The sequence below is a fragment of the Pipistrellus kuhlii genome, unplaced genomic scaffold (genome assembly GCF_014108245.1).
Source record: "Pipistrellus kuhlii isolate mPipKuh1 unplaced genomic scaffold, mPipKuh1.p scaffold_m20_p_5, whole genome shotgun sequence".
NCBI lineage: Eukaryota > Metazoa > Chordata > Mammalia > Chiroptera > Vespertilionidae > Pipistrellus > Pipistrellus kuhlii.
The window spans coordinates 80,949,092-80,967,088 of record NW_023425551.1 but is presented as its reverse complement, the minus strand read 5'-3'; the positions used below and the strand labels follow the sequence as shown (position 1 = coordinate 80,967,088).

Genomic DNA, 17,997 nt, shown 5'->3' with positions numbered 1-17,997 from the left:
CTCTAACTTCAGATCCAAAATGTACTAAAGAGTGGCTGCCAGAGAGAGAGAAGAAGAGGAGCAGGTGGGAATGTGGGCAGGCAGGGCAGATGGCAACCGGCAGTGGCGGACAATGGAGGAGAGAGAACCTCCCCACAAAGATAATAACAAGTTTCTCCTACTGAACCAACACTTGGCGGAAGTAATAACAGTGGCTCAGGCTGTAATTCAGTTTAAAAGAAGAGTATATGACATACACCAGCTCCAAACATTTTTTAAAGTAAGAACAAACACAAAATAAGGGCTATAGTCCAAGTAACAACATAAATACATTTGGGATTCTTCTCAGATCCCAATGTAAAGTATTCCTCTTAGAGAAAGGAAGTGAGGCATCTGCTGTCCTGAAGAACGGCCCCTTGGATTTTGCCAGCCACACTCTTATCCCGATGCCCTGAATCAGATCATTTATTATAGTTGGTGTCTTATTCTTCTGTATGGCCTTCTGAGGAAACATTTAGAATTTAAAAAAGTCACTGGCAAATAAGAAAAGGGGGTATCCAATTTTAACAGGAGTTATTTTCTCCTTCCACACCTCTAGGAGGTATATCTTCACCACTTTCATATTATTCAAACAGAAGCATCTTGGCCTGCTGAGATGAGTCAGAGAGCTAGAATTCATGACAAGAATATCCTTGAGTCAACAGAGTAAGCACCTACCCTACTGTGACTGTCCTCTGAGATTCTTGAGCTAATCACATAAAAATGGTTTATTTAAAACAGCCCCTTACTTGATCTGACTGTTCAACTGGGACAGGTCCACCACAAGTGAGCTACCGATGAGGCTAGCCTATTTCTAACAAAAGGGAAGAGTCAGATTTATGAATCTTTGGAGCAAGTCCGCAAATACTTACTTTCTGACTCCCTCTGACCGCTCACACAGGGAGGAGCCAGGGTTTGGGATGGAGCTACGGCTGGAGTTCCCACCCGGAGTTTCCCCCAGGCACGAAGCACTGAGTCCAGAAAGCTAATGGTTATTTAAGGGCAGCTGGGGAAGGGCTCCACGGGTGTCCAGTTCCTAGCACTGACAGATGGGCCATTATGTTGACACATCCACCCAGCCCTCACAGAGCAGGTGCATGAAGCAATCTTTTCATTTAATCCTACCAACCTTAGCAAGTTAAACTGTAACGATGGAGGCAGCAGGAAACTGTAGCTGCTACTAAAACTGTGGTCATAAGCTTCCAAGAGCATCTTGTTTTCTCCCAGCCTTAATGGCAGGCAGGGAATTTCTTTAGAGTAACTCAAATCTATTGCCAAGTCAGTGATCCCGGTAATCCTCCTACTCACCAATAAAGATAGCACCTGGGGTGAATTGAAAACACTTGCCCCAACTCTAGCAAGAGCCTCAGATGTCTTTCATCCTTTCTACTCATCCTATATAATAAAGAGGTAATATTCAAATTGACCATCACTCCAACACACAAGATGGCTACCCCCATGTGGACTCAAGATGGCCGCCACAGATGGCCAGCAGGGGAGGGCAATTGGAGGCCACCAGGCCAGCAGGGGAGGGCAGTTGGGAGCCACCAGGCCAGCAGGGGAGGGTAGTTAGGGGCAATCAGGCTAGCAGGGGAGCAGTTAGGCATTGATCAGGCTAGCAGGGGAGTGCTTAGGGGGTGATCAGGCTGGCAGGCAGAAGCAGTAAGGGACAATCAGGCAGGCGAGCGGTTGGGAGCCAGCAGTCCTGGTTTGTGAGATGGACATCCCTCAAGGGGTCCCAGATTGGAGAGGGTGCAGGCTGGGCTCACACACACACACACACCCACCCACACACACCTGCACAAATTTCATGCATCAGGCCTCTAGTTCATAATAAAAGGCACTATTTATTATAAACACCACATGGTTTAGGTACCTGGAGAGTTATAAAAATATTTTATTTTTATCAAACAAGAAAAGAAGTCACTACTTTTAAAGACTCAACAAACGCCAGATCCAAGATGGCGGCATAGGTAAACACCTAACTGCAGCCTCACACAACAATTTCAATAAAATACAACTAAAATACAAAATGGACATTACCCAGAACTACAGGAAAGTCAACTGACTGGAAATTTTGAAAGAAGGAAAGAGAAAACCAGAAGGAAAAGCGGAGGAGCTGTAAAAGCCTAAGATACAGAGACATGCTGTGCGCGTGGAGAGGACGGAACTGGAGAGGACGGGGCGGCTGAGTGCCTGGCTGGCATTCCCTAGAAGATAAAAGCTCCAAACTGTGCTGAACCCCAGATCCAACAGCACTGAACCCCAGTTCTAGGCCAGACCCTGGGGATCTAGGCTCATACAGAGGGAGCCTGGGCTGTAAGGCCGAATCTCAGGGGAGCGGCAAAAGGCAGTCCCTGAGGCGCACACATTACGCGCAGAAGACGGACTGTTGACTCTGCTGCTAGATTGCCCTAGCGGGAAGGAGACAAAAGTTCCGGACTGTTATGAGCCCCAGTTCCGACTTCACTGAACCCCAGTTCTAGGTCAGACCCTGGGGACCCAGGTTCATATAGAGGGAGCCTGGGCTGTAAGGCGGAAATCCAGGGGAGCGGCAAAAGGAAGTTCCGGAGGCACGCACATTGTGTGCAGAGAACGGACAGTTGAATGTGCCGCTGGATTGCCCTAGCGTGAAGGAGACAAAAGCTCCGGATTGCTCTGAACCCCACTTCCAACTAAACTGAACCCCAGTTCCGGGCTCATTGGGGGAGAGCCTAGACTGTCTGGTACCCTGTTTCCCTGAAAATAGGACAGAGTCTTATATTAATTTTTTCTCCCAAAGTTCCACTAGGTCTTATTTTCAGGGGATGTCTTATCTTTCCATGCGCCACATCTTATTTTCAGAGGATGTCTTATTTTCCGGGAAACACGGTAGCAGGCGAAACTCGAGGGCACCTTTGCAGCAAGTACCGAAGGACACTGAGGAACACTGAGACTCAGGAGCCTCATAGGGTGGGGCTGATGGAAGCCAAGGTTGTAGGCTCCACCCTGAAACTCCGCCCCATCCAAGCTGAACATAAGAGACTTTTAAGACTACCAATTCAGGGAAGCTGCGAAAATGCTGAGACAAGGAAACAGATCACAAACGAAAGAAATGGAGGACAAAAAGCAATTGGATATAGAGTTCAAAACCACGATTATAAAGTTTTTCAAGAATTTCCTAGGAAAGGCCAATAAAATACATGAGACCTATGAGGATATGAAAAGGGATTAACTAGAAATAATAAGGGATGAACAAGAAATAAAGAATACATTGTCTGAAATAAGCCGGGACTGGTTTGGCTTAGTGGATAGAGCGTCAGCCTGCGGACTGAAAGGTCCCAGGTTTGATTCCGGTCAAGGGCATGTACCTTGGTTGTGGGCACATCTCCAGTAGGGGGTGTGCAAGAGGCAGCTGGTCTATGTTTCTCTCTCATCGATGTTTCTAACTCTCTGTCCCTCTCAATTCCTCTCTGTGTAAAATCAATAAAATATATTAAAAAAAAAAAAAAAAGAATACATTGTCTGAAATAAAAAATATTATACAGATTCCTAAAAACAGAATGGAAGATCGCAAGAATCAAGTCAAAGATTTGGAACATAAAGAGCCAGAAGACACTCTTCTGCAGAAGCAAGAAGACAAGAGAGTCCAGAAAGTTGAAGATAATGTAAGAAACCTCTGGGACAACTTCAAGTGAACCAGCATCAGAATTATGGGGGTCCCAGAAGAAGAGACAGAGCAAGATACCAAAAACATACTGAAAGAAATAGTGACAGAAAACTTCCCCCACCTGGTGAAAGAATTAGACTTACAAGTCCAGGAAGCGCACAGAACCCCAAACAAAAGGAATCCAAAGAGGACCACATCAACACACATCATAATTAAAATTTTAAGAGCAAAAGACAGAGAATATTAAAAGCAGCAAGAGCAAAGCAGGTAGTTATCAATAAAGGAGCACCTATATGATTGTCAGCTGATTTCTCAACAGAAACCATGAAGGCCAGATGGGAATGGCAAGGAATATTCAAGGTGATGAATAGCAAGAACCTACAACCAAGAATACTCTACCCAGCAAAGCTATCACTCAGAATCGAAGGCCAGATAAAGAGCTTCACTAATAAAAAATAAAAAAAAGCTAAAGGAGTTCATCACCGCCAAACCAGAATTATATGAATTGCTGAAGGGGGTTCTCTAGGAAGAGAGAGAAAATAAAGATAAAAATTATGAACAACAAATACGTAACTATCAACAAGTGAAGCTAAAAACCAAGGGAATTAAAAAAAAATCTGATGAACAATATTAATTGGTGAATATAATAGAATTAGAGGTATGGAAGGGGAGTGAACTGACGATTCTCAGGGAAAGGGGAGTGGGTGGTGTGGAAAGAGACTGAACAAAAACTGTGCACCTATGGATGAGGACAATGGGGGTGGGGAAAGGGCAGAGGGTGGGGTAGGAATCTGGTAGAGGAGAGCAATGGAGGGGGGGAAATAAGGAGCATTTGTAATAATATTAACAATAAAGATTTATTTTTTTTAAAAAAGATTCAACAAATGGGAATTTTTTAAAAAGATGGCAAAGGCAATCCTCAATTTACATATTAGAACCATTTATCGACTGCTTATTTTGACTGGGCTTTCTTCATGCCTTGACTGAAAATTACTGGAACTCAGTTAATGCTTTCACTCAACACATTTTAAAAATGTGGCACCTGGATTTGAATTTCAGCTCTGCCTCTCTCTACTAGCTGTGTGATACTGGGCAAGTTACTTAGCCCCTCAGAGCCTTTCTGATCAGAAAATGAGATGAGGCTTGTAAAGTACTGGCAGCACACCTGGGCACACAGGAACAGTTAAAAATACCACTGATGTGTACACTTTGTCACATCAACACTTTGTCAAGGGCACCATTCAGAATCTCAAAATTTAAGGCTTTTCTTATACAACAATCAAGTGTGAAATGTGGTCTTGATTGGATCCTGCTTGAACAGATGAATTCTAGGAGACACATAGAGGCAAAGAAACCTGAATGTGAACTGATACTAGAAAATATTAGGAAATTATTAATTATTAGGTAAGTTAATGGTATTTTTGAAAATTCTTTTGTAAAGATTCATATTAAAATGTCAAAATATAATTTCCTTTAAAAATATTTCAGAATACAAATGCTTATTATACAGTTCACTTTTCTGTGCGTTTGAAATTTTTTATTAATATATTATAAAATTCCAACAAAGTGGTTTTCTGAAAAAAGAACCTCAAGCATGCCACTTTTAAAAATAAATAAATCTCTATTCTGAAGCAAAAACAAATGTCTAGAACTGTGAATTATCCCTGCTTTAAGATATTAAGTACAGTTCCACTTTTTTTAAAGCCATTATTTCCTCCACTGTTTCTCAAAGGAACACAGTATAGCAGTGGAATCTAGTATCTCCCATTGTCTATTACCCACATCAGGACCTCATGACTCCTCCACGTTCTGCCCTCAGCACTTTAACAGTTCTCCACACCATTGTCCTTCCTGTCTTTCCATCTGCCCATTCTTCGAAAAGCTCTTTCCATCAACTCCAGCTCTGCCTTCTCTAACTCTAACTTCCAAGAATATATAAAAACTAGAGGCCCATTGCACGAAATTCGTGCATTTGGGGGGGGGGGGGGGGTTGTCCCTCAGCCCAGCCTGCACCCTCTACAATCTGGGACTCCTTGAGGGATGTTGGACTGCCCGTTTAGGGATCTGGCCTAAACAGGCAGTCAGACATACCTCTCACAAACCAGGACTGCCAGTTCCCAACTGCTTGCCTTCCTGATTGCCCTAACCGCTTCTGCCTGCCAGCCTTATAAACCCCCTAACCACTCCCCTGCCAGCCTGAGTGATGCCTAACTGCTCCTCTGCCAGCCTGTTTGCCCCTAACTGCCCTCCCCTGTAGGCCTGGTCACCCCAATCTGCCCTCCCCTGCAGGCCTGATCCCCCACAAGCCTGGTCACCCCCAACTTCCCTCATCTGCCAGCCGGGTGACCCCTAACTGCCCTCCACTGCTGGCTTGATCACCCCCAACTGTCCTCCCTTGCAGGCCTGGTCCCTCCCAACTGTCCTCCCATGCTGGCCTGATCGCCCACAGCTGCCCTCCCTTGCAAACCTGGTCCCTCCCAACTGGCCTCCCCTGCTGGCCATCTTGTGTCCACATGGGGGCAGCAATCTTGCGTGTTGGAATGATGGTCAATTTGCATATTACTCTTTTATTATATAGAATAGGGATCTGGTGTATGGTGGGGGCCAGCTGGTTTGCCCTGAAGGGTGTCCCGGATCAGGTTGGGGATTCCCTTGGGGTGTGGGGCCTGTGGTGGTTTGTAGGCTGGTCATGTCCCAGTGACCTAAGCAGAGGCCCTGGTATCTGGGGTTTATTTATCTTCTATAATTGAAACTTTGTAGTCTTAAGTGGAGCCAAGCCTCCTGCTCACTCCATGGCTGCAGCCATTTTGTTGGGATTTATCTATTATAACTGAAACTTTGTAGCCTTGAGTGGAGGCCTGGACCTGCAGGGTGTGCAGAAAGCTTTGCTTCCTCCATTGCCCGGGAAACCCAATCCTCCTGCTCACTCCATGGTCGCAGCCATCTTGGTTGGGTTAATTTGCATACTAGCTCCTGATTGGCTGGGGGCATGGCTTGTGGTGTAGAGGAGTGATTATTAATTTGCATATTACTCTTATATTATTGTAGATAGGATTATACATTTGACTGTTGTTCTTTACTGACCAAATTTATACCTGTCCTGACTGAACTGGATGCATGTCTCGTCACTATACTGTAAGCTGCTTGGCAGGGTCACTTCTTTTATTCTTCAAGTCTCCTACTGAACAATGTACACTGCTCTAAATAGTGCACAAATCTGTAAGTACTTCCTGATGACTGTTTACACGTGATCCCATTCCTTAGGAGCCTGAGAAGCAGAGCTGACTTAACTTTAGCCAGAACTGCTCCCAGATGTTCACATACATGCTTTATGAATAGTATTCTACTTAAAGTAAGAAAAAAGGGGAGGCTTCCATTTCTCTTTGGGATCTAAGTGCCACGTTCTCAATGTATTATAGCCAAAGTCTCATCAACACCAATAAGAACCTTATTCTGTGGTTTTATAAGTACTGCTTCTATATGACCCTGCACCGTTCATGAAAAAAAAAAATTAGGTAACATACCATGAGTTCATCAACCTTAAGAAATATTTCAATAACCTCACCACAGCTCAGCCATTCCAAAGGAGCAGTATGCTGGGACCTCAATTAAGGCTGTTAAGTAATTCATTCGGACAGTGCACCCACAAACACACCAGGGCCAGGGCAAAGAGAGTTGGTTAAAAGCATCAGTCCCTAAAGCCCAAAAAGAAAACAAAACAACTAACAGGTTTATGACTAAGATGAGTACAGGGCCCTGGCCAGGAATGCCAGCCCTCTTCTAAGACTACAATTATGGCTGAGTCAAGTAGTTTGATATTGAGTAAAAGGGCTTCGATTATAGAAAACAGTAGAGCAACTAACTGGTTTTGCCTCCTCCAGTTCTCACCTACCCATTAAACTCAACTGCTTCAAGTTTCCATTCTACCAAGGTATTTTAGAACAGTCATGCTCTGACGGATTAAAATTAAGACAGACAAATCTGGAGCAACAGGAACATAGAGGAAAGTCTTTTAAGTGTTAAGATATGAAGTCTTTCCTCAAATACAGGCAATTTACTGGTTTATCAATTTACTTCTCTAATTTCCTGGAGAACTAACATGAACCCTTTGTGACTATTCAACCAACCAATAAATTAACCCTTTGCTACACTATTGCTAATTGAAGTTCCTTTTACCAGACCATGTGACAAAAGAGGATTCACATCACCAGGTTTCTTTTCTTAATCTAGACCATATTTTAATAAAGCATTGGTCAGAAAAATACCATTCTTACAACAATGCAACTTATCCCTCAAATAAACATTAATTTTATTTTTAAATTTTTGAGGGTAAATTTTGAGACTTAACAGTTATATGATTATATAGATGGGATGCTGGGCCTAACATGCAGCATTATTAATCAGAAGAATGCACAGGAATACTCACAGGCCCCAATATATGAACCACCTACAACAGTGAACTCTTAGCATAGGGCTTTATTCATCCAACCAAAACCAACAACCAGGAACCATCACCACCTTAGCAGTGTGAGGAAGACATTGTCAATCAACTAGCATAAGGAAAAACAGATCAAGAAATCAAACACCTAGTAGAGTGTCTCAGAACAATCATACATTTAAAATCATGGTTAAACAATTCTCTCTTATTCCCCACACGTGAAAAGTCAAAATATCACTTGGGCCACTCTGGGCTGTGGGTGAGGGAGTAGATGGGACACATAGACTGAAAAGACATCAATAGGAAGACATGCAAACAAGGTAAATAAAGTAAAAGCCCAAGAGTAGTTAGGATAAATAATTGAGCTTGCCTTTTTCCTCAGAAAACAAAAACAAGAATCCCACCCAAACCCAAAAAAATCAAAGTAGGAACCAATTCCAAAGGTGTGTTGTTGCTCTAAGCTCAGTATACATTAAAAATGGAAGCATGGCTGGCGATATTTTGACTTTCTTTTCTTAAAATGTAAAGGTAAAGAACTTTGTTCTTTCAACACCCAAACCAGAGCAGAGAGACAGTAGTAAATTATAAATGTGGATGAAGTAATATCCACAGGACATGAAGATGGGGGAGGGGGGAGGGGAGAAGGGGTAGGTTTTGTGTTGTTGCTGTTGGCAGGAGAGCTAAGCAGTCTTAAAGAACATTCTAGGATTCAAGGTTTGCCATGAAGGGGTATCACAGATCCCAAGGCCCACCACCTACCCCTTCTCCTCTTCTCCAAGGGCACCTACCTTACTGTAAGTCACTACTGATAAGTTGTTTGCGTGACTGCTGGGGGACAGATTTACAGAGTTCTGTGAGAGTCTATTCTCATCTTGCTCGGTTTGGTCAGGAGCAGGAGCCCATGTGTTTTTGCTGATTGAGTCGAACTCGGAACCCCCAGGGTCTTTTAAGTTGTTTTCATCTGATTGTCGGTTCTTTTGGGGAGAGGCAAACGGGTTGAAGTTTCCTTCTACCTTGCGATGTGGCTGTGTGTTGAACTCCGTTTCGAAAGATGACAGCTGCTGCGTTACTCCTAAAAGTCCACCCACCTCCACACTGAGAATCACCCAGATGACGTCTGAAACAAGAAAACAACTCATGTCAATGCCAAATACACCTTCTTACGGCCCAAAGCAGCTACCACCAAGAACCTCAACCACCACCCAAACCATAGAGAGAAGTGTTCTTCTATATGTTAGTTTAGAAGCTTGCTCGCAAAATAGTCCAATACATTTGCATTGCATAAAGTTCTACATTTTTGGTAATGTCAAGTCAAGCTTTGGAACAAGTTCAATAGAGGTCTATGAGAACCCTGAAATTATTTGTAAAAAAGGTTACTAGTTGATTCTGATGCACAGCCACCTTTGGATATCGTTACTCCAGAGGACAATTATCAATAGAAACCTAAAATCTATTTTTCCAGAATTACAAGTTCTTAGTGGTTTTTGCTTATTTTACATGTGTTTAACTCAGAAGGCTCAGGACATGCATAATTCCTGAATAAAAAAAAATGCTTATTATTACTAAAATTGGAAATTATAGATTGTCCCACCACCATGGCAATTTAGAGAGACCATACAGTTCAAACTAGGTCAACTAAGAGTGAAAGAGGGAACTAGTAATAATTGCACCAGTATATATAAGTATAAATCTGGCATATTAGGACAGATGTCACCCTGGCTATTTCGCAATATATCTGAGCAAAAGATACCAAACATTTTAATATGTCTCAGACTTTCTAAAATAATTTAACACCAACATTACCTTTCTGTCAGATAGGGAAACCCTACTATCTACACTGAAATTGTAAGAGGTATGTTTTAAAAAGATGCACCACAGAACTTTTATCTCAATTCAGTTTTTTATTTCCTCAACTACCAAAGGTAAGGGTTGAAAAGAATGAAAAAGGAAACTGGCAGTTTCCTCTGTGTTCAGACCTCAATTCCAAGAACAATGGCATCGAGTTTACTGCTGGAAGATTTTATTAATTTATTTATTTTTTAAAAAATATATTTTATTGATTTTGTACAGAGAGGAAGGGAGAGAGATAGAGAGCTAGAAACATCGATGATAGAGAGTCATCGATCAGCTGCCTCTTGCACACCCCCCACTGGGGATATGCCCGCAACCAAGGTACATGCCCTTGACCGGAATCGAACCCGGGACCTTTCAGTCCCCAAGCCGACGCTCTATCCATTGAGCCAAACCGGTCCTGGCTACTGCTGGAAGATTTTAAAAGGCAAGCAGCAGAAAGGCCAAGAAGCATTTCAGTGTGAATCCTGCTGAAGACAAATATAAAAACTTGTCCAGCTTCCTAAATAACTGTGAGGTTGATAGGAAAAGGCAAATAAACCTCATCAATTAGCTACATAAAAATACAGATAAATATAAATAGAGGATAGTGAAGGAATTGAGGGAAACGTCTTGGGCTGTGTTTCCTATCAATTTTCAGTTTGGGTTCTGTTTCTGAGGAAGAGGATCTTAGGGTGTCAGAGAGCAATAAATACTCAATTTGAGGTCAGTGGTTTGAGAGCTGTACAAAGAATTGGGTTGGTTGCATCTAATTAGGATCCAGAGCCCTGGTAAGTGAAGATGCAGTGACATCTGCTGTTCACTTCAAGAAATTGCAACTCATTTCACTTGAAATAGGAGACTAAAGCCACTAGCAGATTTAGCAAGACTCACAGGAATGGGCATCTCCAGACACATTTGTCATTAAAGCAAACGTAAATCCTCATGCAACTAGTACCATAAAAGTTCTACCTGTTGATTTAACACTGTGAGCCAGGATATGCAGTGTGCCACTTCACTTAGAAATGTGGGACAGTGACAGGTGTGGTGGGTCAGAGGACTTTCACTCAGAGCTCTAAGTCACATCTCATACATCAGTATGATGTGAGCCTTAAAGAACAACTCAATGGCAGGCAGCCTGAGGAAGTCATTCCACGCTCTTCTATCCTAACTTTCTACCAAAAGCAACATTCCTTTACTCTACTGTTCTTTATTCCCAAATGAATATGCCTTGTTTCACAGGACATCAGTTCATCCTTGTTGTCCTCCACCCATCTTGCTTTCAGTATGTGAGACTAATGACACTCTCCCCTACACACACACACCGGCTTTGAGAACTAAATCATCTTTAAGGTAACTCATTGGGCCTTATCATACTTAAGTTACCACATTCTATTCACCTTGGCTATTTTGCTAGACTGTTCACATACATCTAGTTGCTGTAAAAGAAATGTCACTTAAAAATGATTTATAAATACTAATAATAAATACTCCAGTTCTGATCCTCCAAAGTTCTTACTGTGGGGTATTAATGAACAGCAAAACATGCCCTCTCCACTATACAACCAGTCATCTAGGCATCTTCTCTAGACCTCGAATTTCTGAATGTGCTCATCCCATGTAGTGTGTGTGTGAGTGTGTGTGTGTGTGTGTGTGTGTGTGTGTAATTAAGTAAATAAAAAGGATGATAAAGCCGAAACCGGTTTGGCTCAGTGGTAGAGCGTCGGTCTGCGGACTGAAAGGTCCCAGGTTCGATTCCGGTCAAGGGCATGTACATTGGTTGCGGGCACATCCCCGGTAGGGGGTGTGCAGGAGGCAGCTGATCAATGTTTCTCTCCCATTAACATTTCTAGCTCTCTATCTCTCTCCCTTCCTCTCTGTAAAATATCAATAAAATATATTTAAAAAATAAAAAAAAAAAGGATGATAAAGATGGACCAAATAAGCTTGTCTCAGAGAGGTTGGCCACTCCCAACTCTTGCTTTTATTATGGAGATGAGAACTACCAGCCAGATATTTTATTATATCTGATGATAAAATCACGGTTGTGAGCAATCTTAGGGGCCATCTAATGGAAAATGTTTCCTTTTCTAGATAAAGGATCTGAGTCTGGAGGTAGAAGAAATTGGCCTAAGAACTCCCAGCTCTCAGTAAAAAATTTTAAACTTGTTTCTTCCCAACAGCAACTTGGGAAGCATATCCAGAGAATTAAAGCTAAGTTAAGTCAGTTCCACTCCCCATGCCATTTAACCTACAGACATTATGTTATTTGGGGCCAATATCAAATAAATGAGCAATCAGGATGTCCTAGAAAAGTAATTAAGGAAGCAGAACCAAGGGCCAAGGCTACACAATCAGGGATTAGTAAACGAATGGAGAAACTTATTTTAGAATATATTATTTTAAGGTGAGTTTTTAAAGCTCCTGGTACAGAACTTAGGACCTAGAAGGTACTATAATATTATTTCATTCAACTCATTCCTTTAGATATGATCAAACTTTTAATAAGTATAAAATTAGAACAATTTGGTAACCAAAACAAATACCAAAGTATTGCATTATAACTCAAAGTGTAAAATAAATATACATGACTCCATAGTTATATAAATAATTGACTAAATAGAGTAGAAGAAACTTCCTTATAGAAAACTAAAAATATTATATACAGATGCTACCCCTTCCAAGAGATGGGACTTAATTCTATATATCCCCCAACCTACCTTGAGGGCAAGCTAAACTTAGTGATTCATTTCCAAACAATAGAGTAGGAAGCACAGTAACTTTACAGTGAAGAACTACTTGGTGACAAACTACTTGACCAAGTGATCATGGTTAACATCTCCAATGAGGTTATACAAATTTCAAGTATCCCATAAAATAAATAAACATACTTCCCCACTGTGTATTCTTCCCCAAAACCATAATATCAGTCTAATCACAAAGAAAAAATCAGACAAGCTCAGATTGAAAGTATTTATTATAAAGGACATTAGATGGTATTCCTAAAACGATCAGAGGTTATGAGAAACATGGAAAGACTGAGCAACTGTCACAGACCAGAGGAAACGGGGAGACACAACTAAATATAGTGTGGCACCTAGACTGGATTCTTGAACAGAAAGAGGAAAACTGAGAGGAAAACTGATAAAATCGAAATAAACAGTAATGTCCCAATGTTGATGTCTTCACTCTAACAAGTGTGTGCTGGTTATGTGTAAGATGCTAACGATGGAAGGAATTGGGTATATGAGAACACTCTATCATCTCTGACTCTTTCCTATAATTCTAAAATCAGTTCAGAGTAAAATCTACTAAAAAGAAATTAGTATAGCATTAAAAATAGTTTTTTCAGGTATTAAGAGGGAAAGCTGCAACACAGCCAACACAAACCATTCTGTAGTGAACTGACTACAAAGGGGAGGGCTTTCATCCGGCAGTGGGCAGACAGGTTGTAGGAGGGCAGGGAGGCAGGGCCTATCACATGCTCAAGTTCTTCAGAGGTCTCAAAAGCCCAACTTCAATCCTACAAGAGTCACTCCTATCTACAGGGAGATGGCTCCTTTCCAGTGTCACTCCTCAGCAGAGCCTAAGGAAAGGGCCAGTTAACAGTCATCAAACAGGGCAACAGTACAAATGAACCATCGCCGTGATGTGGATGTTGGGCTGAGGCGGCCTAATTGTAGTCTACCTCTGCCTGCACAAGGGGTCTTCAGAAGCCACAGTTAAGCAAGCAAGAACTGTGGCATAATAGGTTCCACTTGGTCTGGGCTCCCAAAGAGAACTTGGGAAAGCACCACTTTCAAAAATCCAGTTTACAGGAAGCTTCAAAGTAGTTCAAACTATGGCTAGGATTGAAATGTTGCAGGCTTCTGATGTGGAATAAACTGCCCACCACCCCCCTCCCCCCAAAAAAGTGCAAGCTTCTGATGTCTAGAACAATAGCCTTGGGCTTATCCTCAGGAGCTATGAGTCAAGAAAGCTATAACACCAGTAGGTATATGCTTAGTTGGCATATACATGGAAGATTACCATGGAAGCCACTTGTAGATTTGGAGGTTGGAGACTCAAATCCTTCCTAAAACAACTCATCTTCAAAGCACAACAGGAACTTCACATTTCCCTAGGATTAAGAAACAACCGGTGTGGCTCAGTAGTTGAGTGCTGACATATGAATCAGGGGGTCACAGTTTGACTCCCAGTCAAGGCATATGCCTAGGGTGCAGCATGCAGGAAGCAGCTGATCAATGATTCTTTCTCATCACTGATGTTTCTATATCTTTCTCCCTTTCCCTGCCCCCCCCTCCCTCTCCCCCAAATAAAAAAAGAAACAACTTGGGTCTGCAGAGGTACCAGTCAGTTGCTGGGCCACAAGCTATGGGCTCACATTTCTTCTTGAGGGAAAACTGGGTATGTATTGCCTAGCTTCAGTGAGAAAGGCTTGAAAGGAGAAAGTCTGAGCACTGGTCGTCTCTGAACTAAAACAAGACCCAACAGATAGTGCTTAGGTCAACGCTATGAGCAGGTGTCCACATCTTGGTGTCTGCCTCTTGGAACTACCAAGGTAACAGTGTGTACCACTGTAAGAAGAGGGCACCTCCAATCGTCCTTGCACTGATCTGCCTGAAGCTCAGCTTCCAGCATGCATTTCCACGTTATTAACACAATAGCCTTGCTCAGCAGGCACTCAGGTGCTTTTACTATGTTTTCCTCAGCACCTGAGGAAGAAGAGGCAAAGGCAGGCAGCACCACCAGTCATCAGCTTCTCAGAGGACAACTTCTGATTTCTAGGGCCCCATTTAGACAGAGTGACTACGTGAGGTCTGACTTCTACTCAAATAACTACTACCTTTCCCACCCTCACTCCCCACCACCTCATCTCACCTGAAATGTGCATTAGAAACTTGTTCCTTAGCTTCAGTATTATTCTCAGAAATTTCTTTTTAAAATGCAAATGCCCTCAAAGGAACGTATTAAGCTACCATAACCTCACCATCAGGTCAACCAACGAGCACAAGTTCACATAGGGGAAAAGAAAGAAAAGCCTACAAAAAAATACTGGAAGCCTAGGTGAGACGAAACAGTGAAGGGTCCCAGATGCCCATCAGAGGGAGAGGGGCTCAGAGAGCAAGTGGAAATGGCAATAACAAATAAACTATTCCTACTTCACAATTTTTCCAAATCATGCTCTATTTACTAATTATGTGCTTTTACTTTAAATGGGGGAGGGGGAGATTATAATCACTTACTTATTAGCTTCAAGTCAAGATATAATGATTTCCTACTTCCCAAATCCATTAAAAGAGTAAAAACATGTCAGACACGAAAGATATACATCAGCTCAGAATGAAAGAAAAAAATAACCCTGCCATTAGCTGGGGTGGGAGAGCAGACACAGATAAAGGCAGGTGCAAAGTTAATAGGAAACATTATTTCTCCCAAGGTCAGTCAGCAGCTGTAAAATGCTGTAACAGCTCTCTCTGAGGGTCACTGCTTTCTTACCAATGATACCCCAGACCTGCTTTGTTACTGAGGACACCCAATTGCCAAACTGTCCTTGTCTCAAGACAGCACCCAAACCCTAATTAATCCTCTTTGCTAACCTTGCCTCAGAAATGGAAGCCAATCCAAAATTGATCCCCACTTGCTTGAAAGCCTCTTTTTTTTTTAAATACATTTTTATTGATTTTGTACAGAGAGGAAGGGAGAGAGATAGTTAGAAACATCAATAAGAGTCATCGATCAGCTGCCTCTTGCACACCCCCTACTGGGGATATGCCCGCAACCAAGGTACATGCCCTTGACCGGAATCGAACCCGGGACCTTTCAGTTCCCAAGCCGACGCTCTATCCATTGAGCCAAACCAGTTTCGGCAACCTCTTCAAAATCGTTCAGCACAAACCCAAACCTTATAGAAGTCTCTCTCCTCCTTCCCCTTATTGCAATGGAGGGATCAGGTAGGTTGTCACCAATAGCAAAATGATTTTGAAAATGAAGAACAAAGTTAGAGGTCTCACAATTCTTGACTTCCAAACTTATTACAAAACAACAAAATAGTGTAGTACTGGCAGAAAGACAGGCATATATACCATGGAAGAGAATGAAGAACTAAGAAATAAATCCTCAAATTTATTGGTCAAATGATTTTTTACAAGAATGCCAATTCCGGGAGAAACCAAGATGGCAGCATAGGTAAAACACCTGAACTTGCTGTTGCGCACAACCACTTCAAAACTACAACTAAAAGACAAAATGAGTATCATCCAGAATGACAGGAAGGCTGGCTGAGTGGAAATTATACAACTAGAAGGAAAGAGAAAAGCACACTGAGATTCGGAGGAGGGGTGGAGGTGCACAAGTGAAGTGCAGGGGCACGGAGGCACACATGGAAAGGGCTGGCAACTGAGTATGCTGTTGTCTTTTTCAGTCAAGAGGGAGATACAAGCTCCTGACTGCTTTGAATTCCAGTCCCAGACTAGACTCTGGGGGTCCAGACTCATACAGGGAGAAACTGGACTGTCTGGCACTGGGCAGAACTCAAGGACAGCTTTCTCTCAGAGGCGCTTTCAGTGATCATTGTTCCTGCACAGTGCCGAAGAACACAGAAACACGAGACCTCTTCCAGGAAGGACTGACGGTCAGTCATTACTATTTGCTCCTCCACCCTGGTAATTCCCTGAGACCCCGCCTCATCCAATTTACAACCCTACCCAAGCTGTGCACATTGGCTTTTGCATATGAATGGCCCGGGCCTTTGCAATCTGAAACCTAATGTACCACGGCTGGATCAAAGAGCCCCAGAGCCTCTAAAAGAAGACCCAAGGCTCCACAGCAGCTTGCACTGCTTCATAGCTGGGCCTCATCTGGGCACCTCCAACCCCAAACAAAGGAGGAAATCTGCAGATCTCTCTGTAACTCCTGCTAGGAGGCCTCTCCCCTTGGAGAACAAGAGCCAGTGTACCCAGTGGTCAGAGAGAGACCATCCAGACTACAACTTTTCAGATCCATAAGAGATAAACTCAGGGGGCAGACTCATTAAACGCCAAAGCCCCACTGAAGCAAGTCTTGCCCCATAAGTGTGTCTCCAACACAGAAGTTCTCCCATCATAGAACTGATCTCACAGCCAATTGGCCTGGAGGTCAATTCCTCCCAGTGATACCAGTAACAATCAAGGCTTAACTATAATAAGTCTGTGCACAAGCCCACAAAGGGGTGCAGCAAGAGCGTCCACATCAGGTAATTAGGGAGGCTGAGCCATTGGGCCCCATAGAACACCTACCACACAAAGTCACTCTATCAACACAGGGAAGCAGCCAAAATACGGAGACAAAGAAACAGGTCACAAATGAAAGAAATGGAGGAAAGTAAACTACTGGATATAGGGCTCAAAACCATGGTTATAGCTTACTCAAGAATCTTCTAGAAACCGCTGATAAATTTAGTGAAAACTTCCAGGATATGAAAAAGGAACAACTAGAAATTAAACATACACTGACTAAAATGAATAATATACAGAGATCCAACAGCAGACTAGAGGATCCCAAGAATCAAGTCAAAGATGTGAAATACGAAAAAACAAAAAACACCTAATCGGAAAAGCAGGAAAAAAAAAGAACCCAAAAATATGAAGATAGTGTAAGGAGCCTCTGGGACAATTTCAAGCATACCAACATCAGAATTATGGGGGTGCCAGAAGAAGAGAGAGAGCAAGATACTGAAAACCTATTTGAAGAAATAATGACAGAAAACTTCCTCCACCTGGTGAAAGAAGTCGACTTACAAGTCTAGGAAGCGCAAAGAACCCCAAACAAAAGGAATCCAAAGAGGACCACACCAAGATACATCATAATTAAAATGCCAAGGGCAGCCGAGGCCGGTTTGGCTCAGTGGTAGAGCGTCGGTCTGCGGACTGAAGGGTCCCGGGTTCGATTCCGGTCAAGGGCATGTGCCTTGGTTGCGGGCACATCCCCGGTGGGGGGTGTGCAAGAGGCAGCTGGTCGATGTTTCTCTCTCATCGACGTTTCTAGCTCTCTATCCCTCTCTCCTCCTTTCTGTAAAAAAATC

At 42.7% G+C, this 17,997-nt stretch overlaps 1 protein-coding gene across 1 annotated transcript in view; it reads right to left on the bottom strand.

Moving 5' to 3' along the window:
* The window catches only part of ILRUN (inflammation and lipid regulator with UBA-like and NBR1-like domains), an 87,058-nt gene that overhangs the window by 13,567 nt on the left and 55,494 nt on the right, over window positions 1-17,997 (bottom strand). Inside the window, exon 4 of the mRNA XM_036415339.2 lies at window positions 8,894-9,222. Coding sequence (XP_036271232.1) covers window positions 8,894-9,222 — 329 coding nt within the window. The remainder of the gene's footprint in view (window positions 1-8,893; window positions 9,223-17,997) is intronic.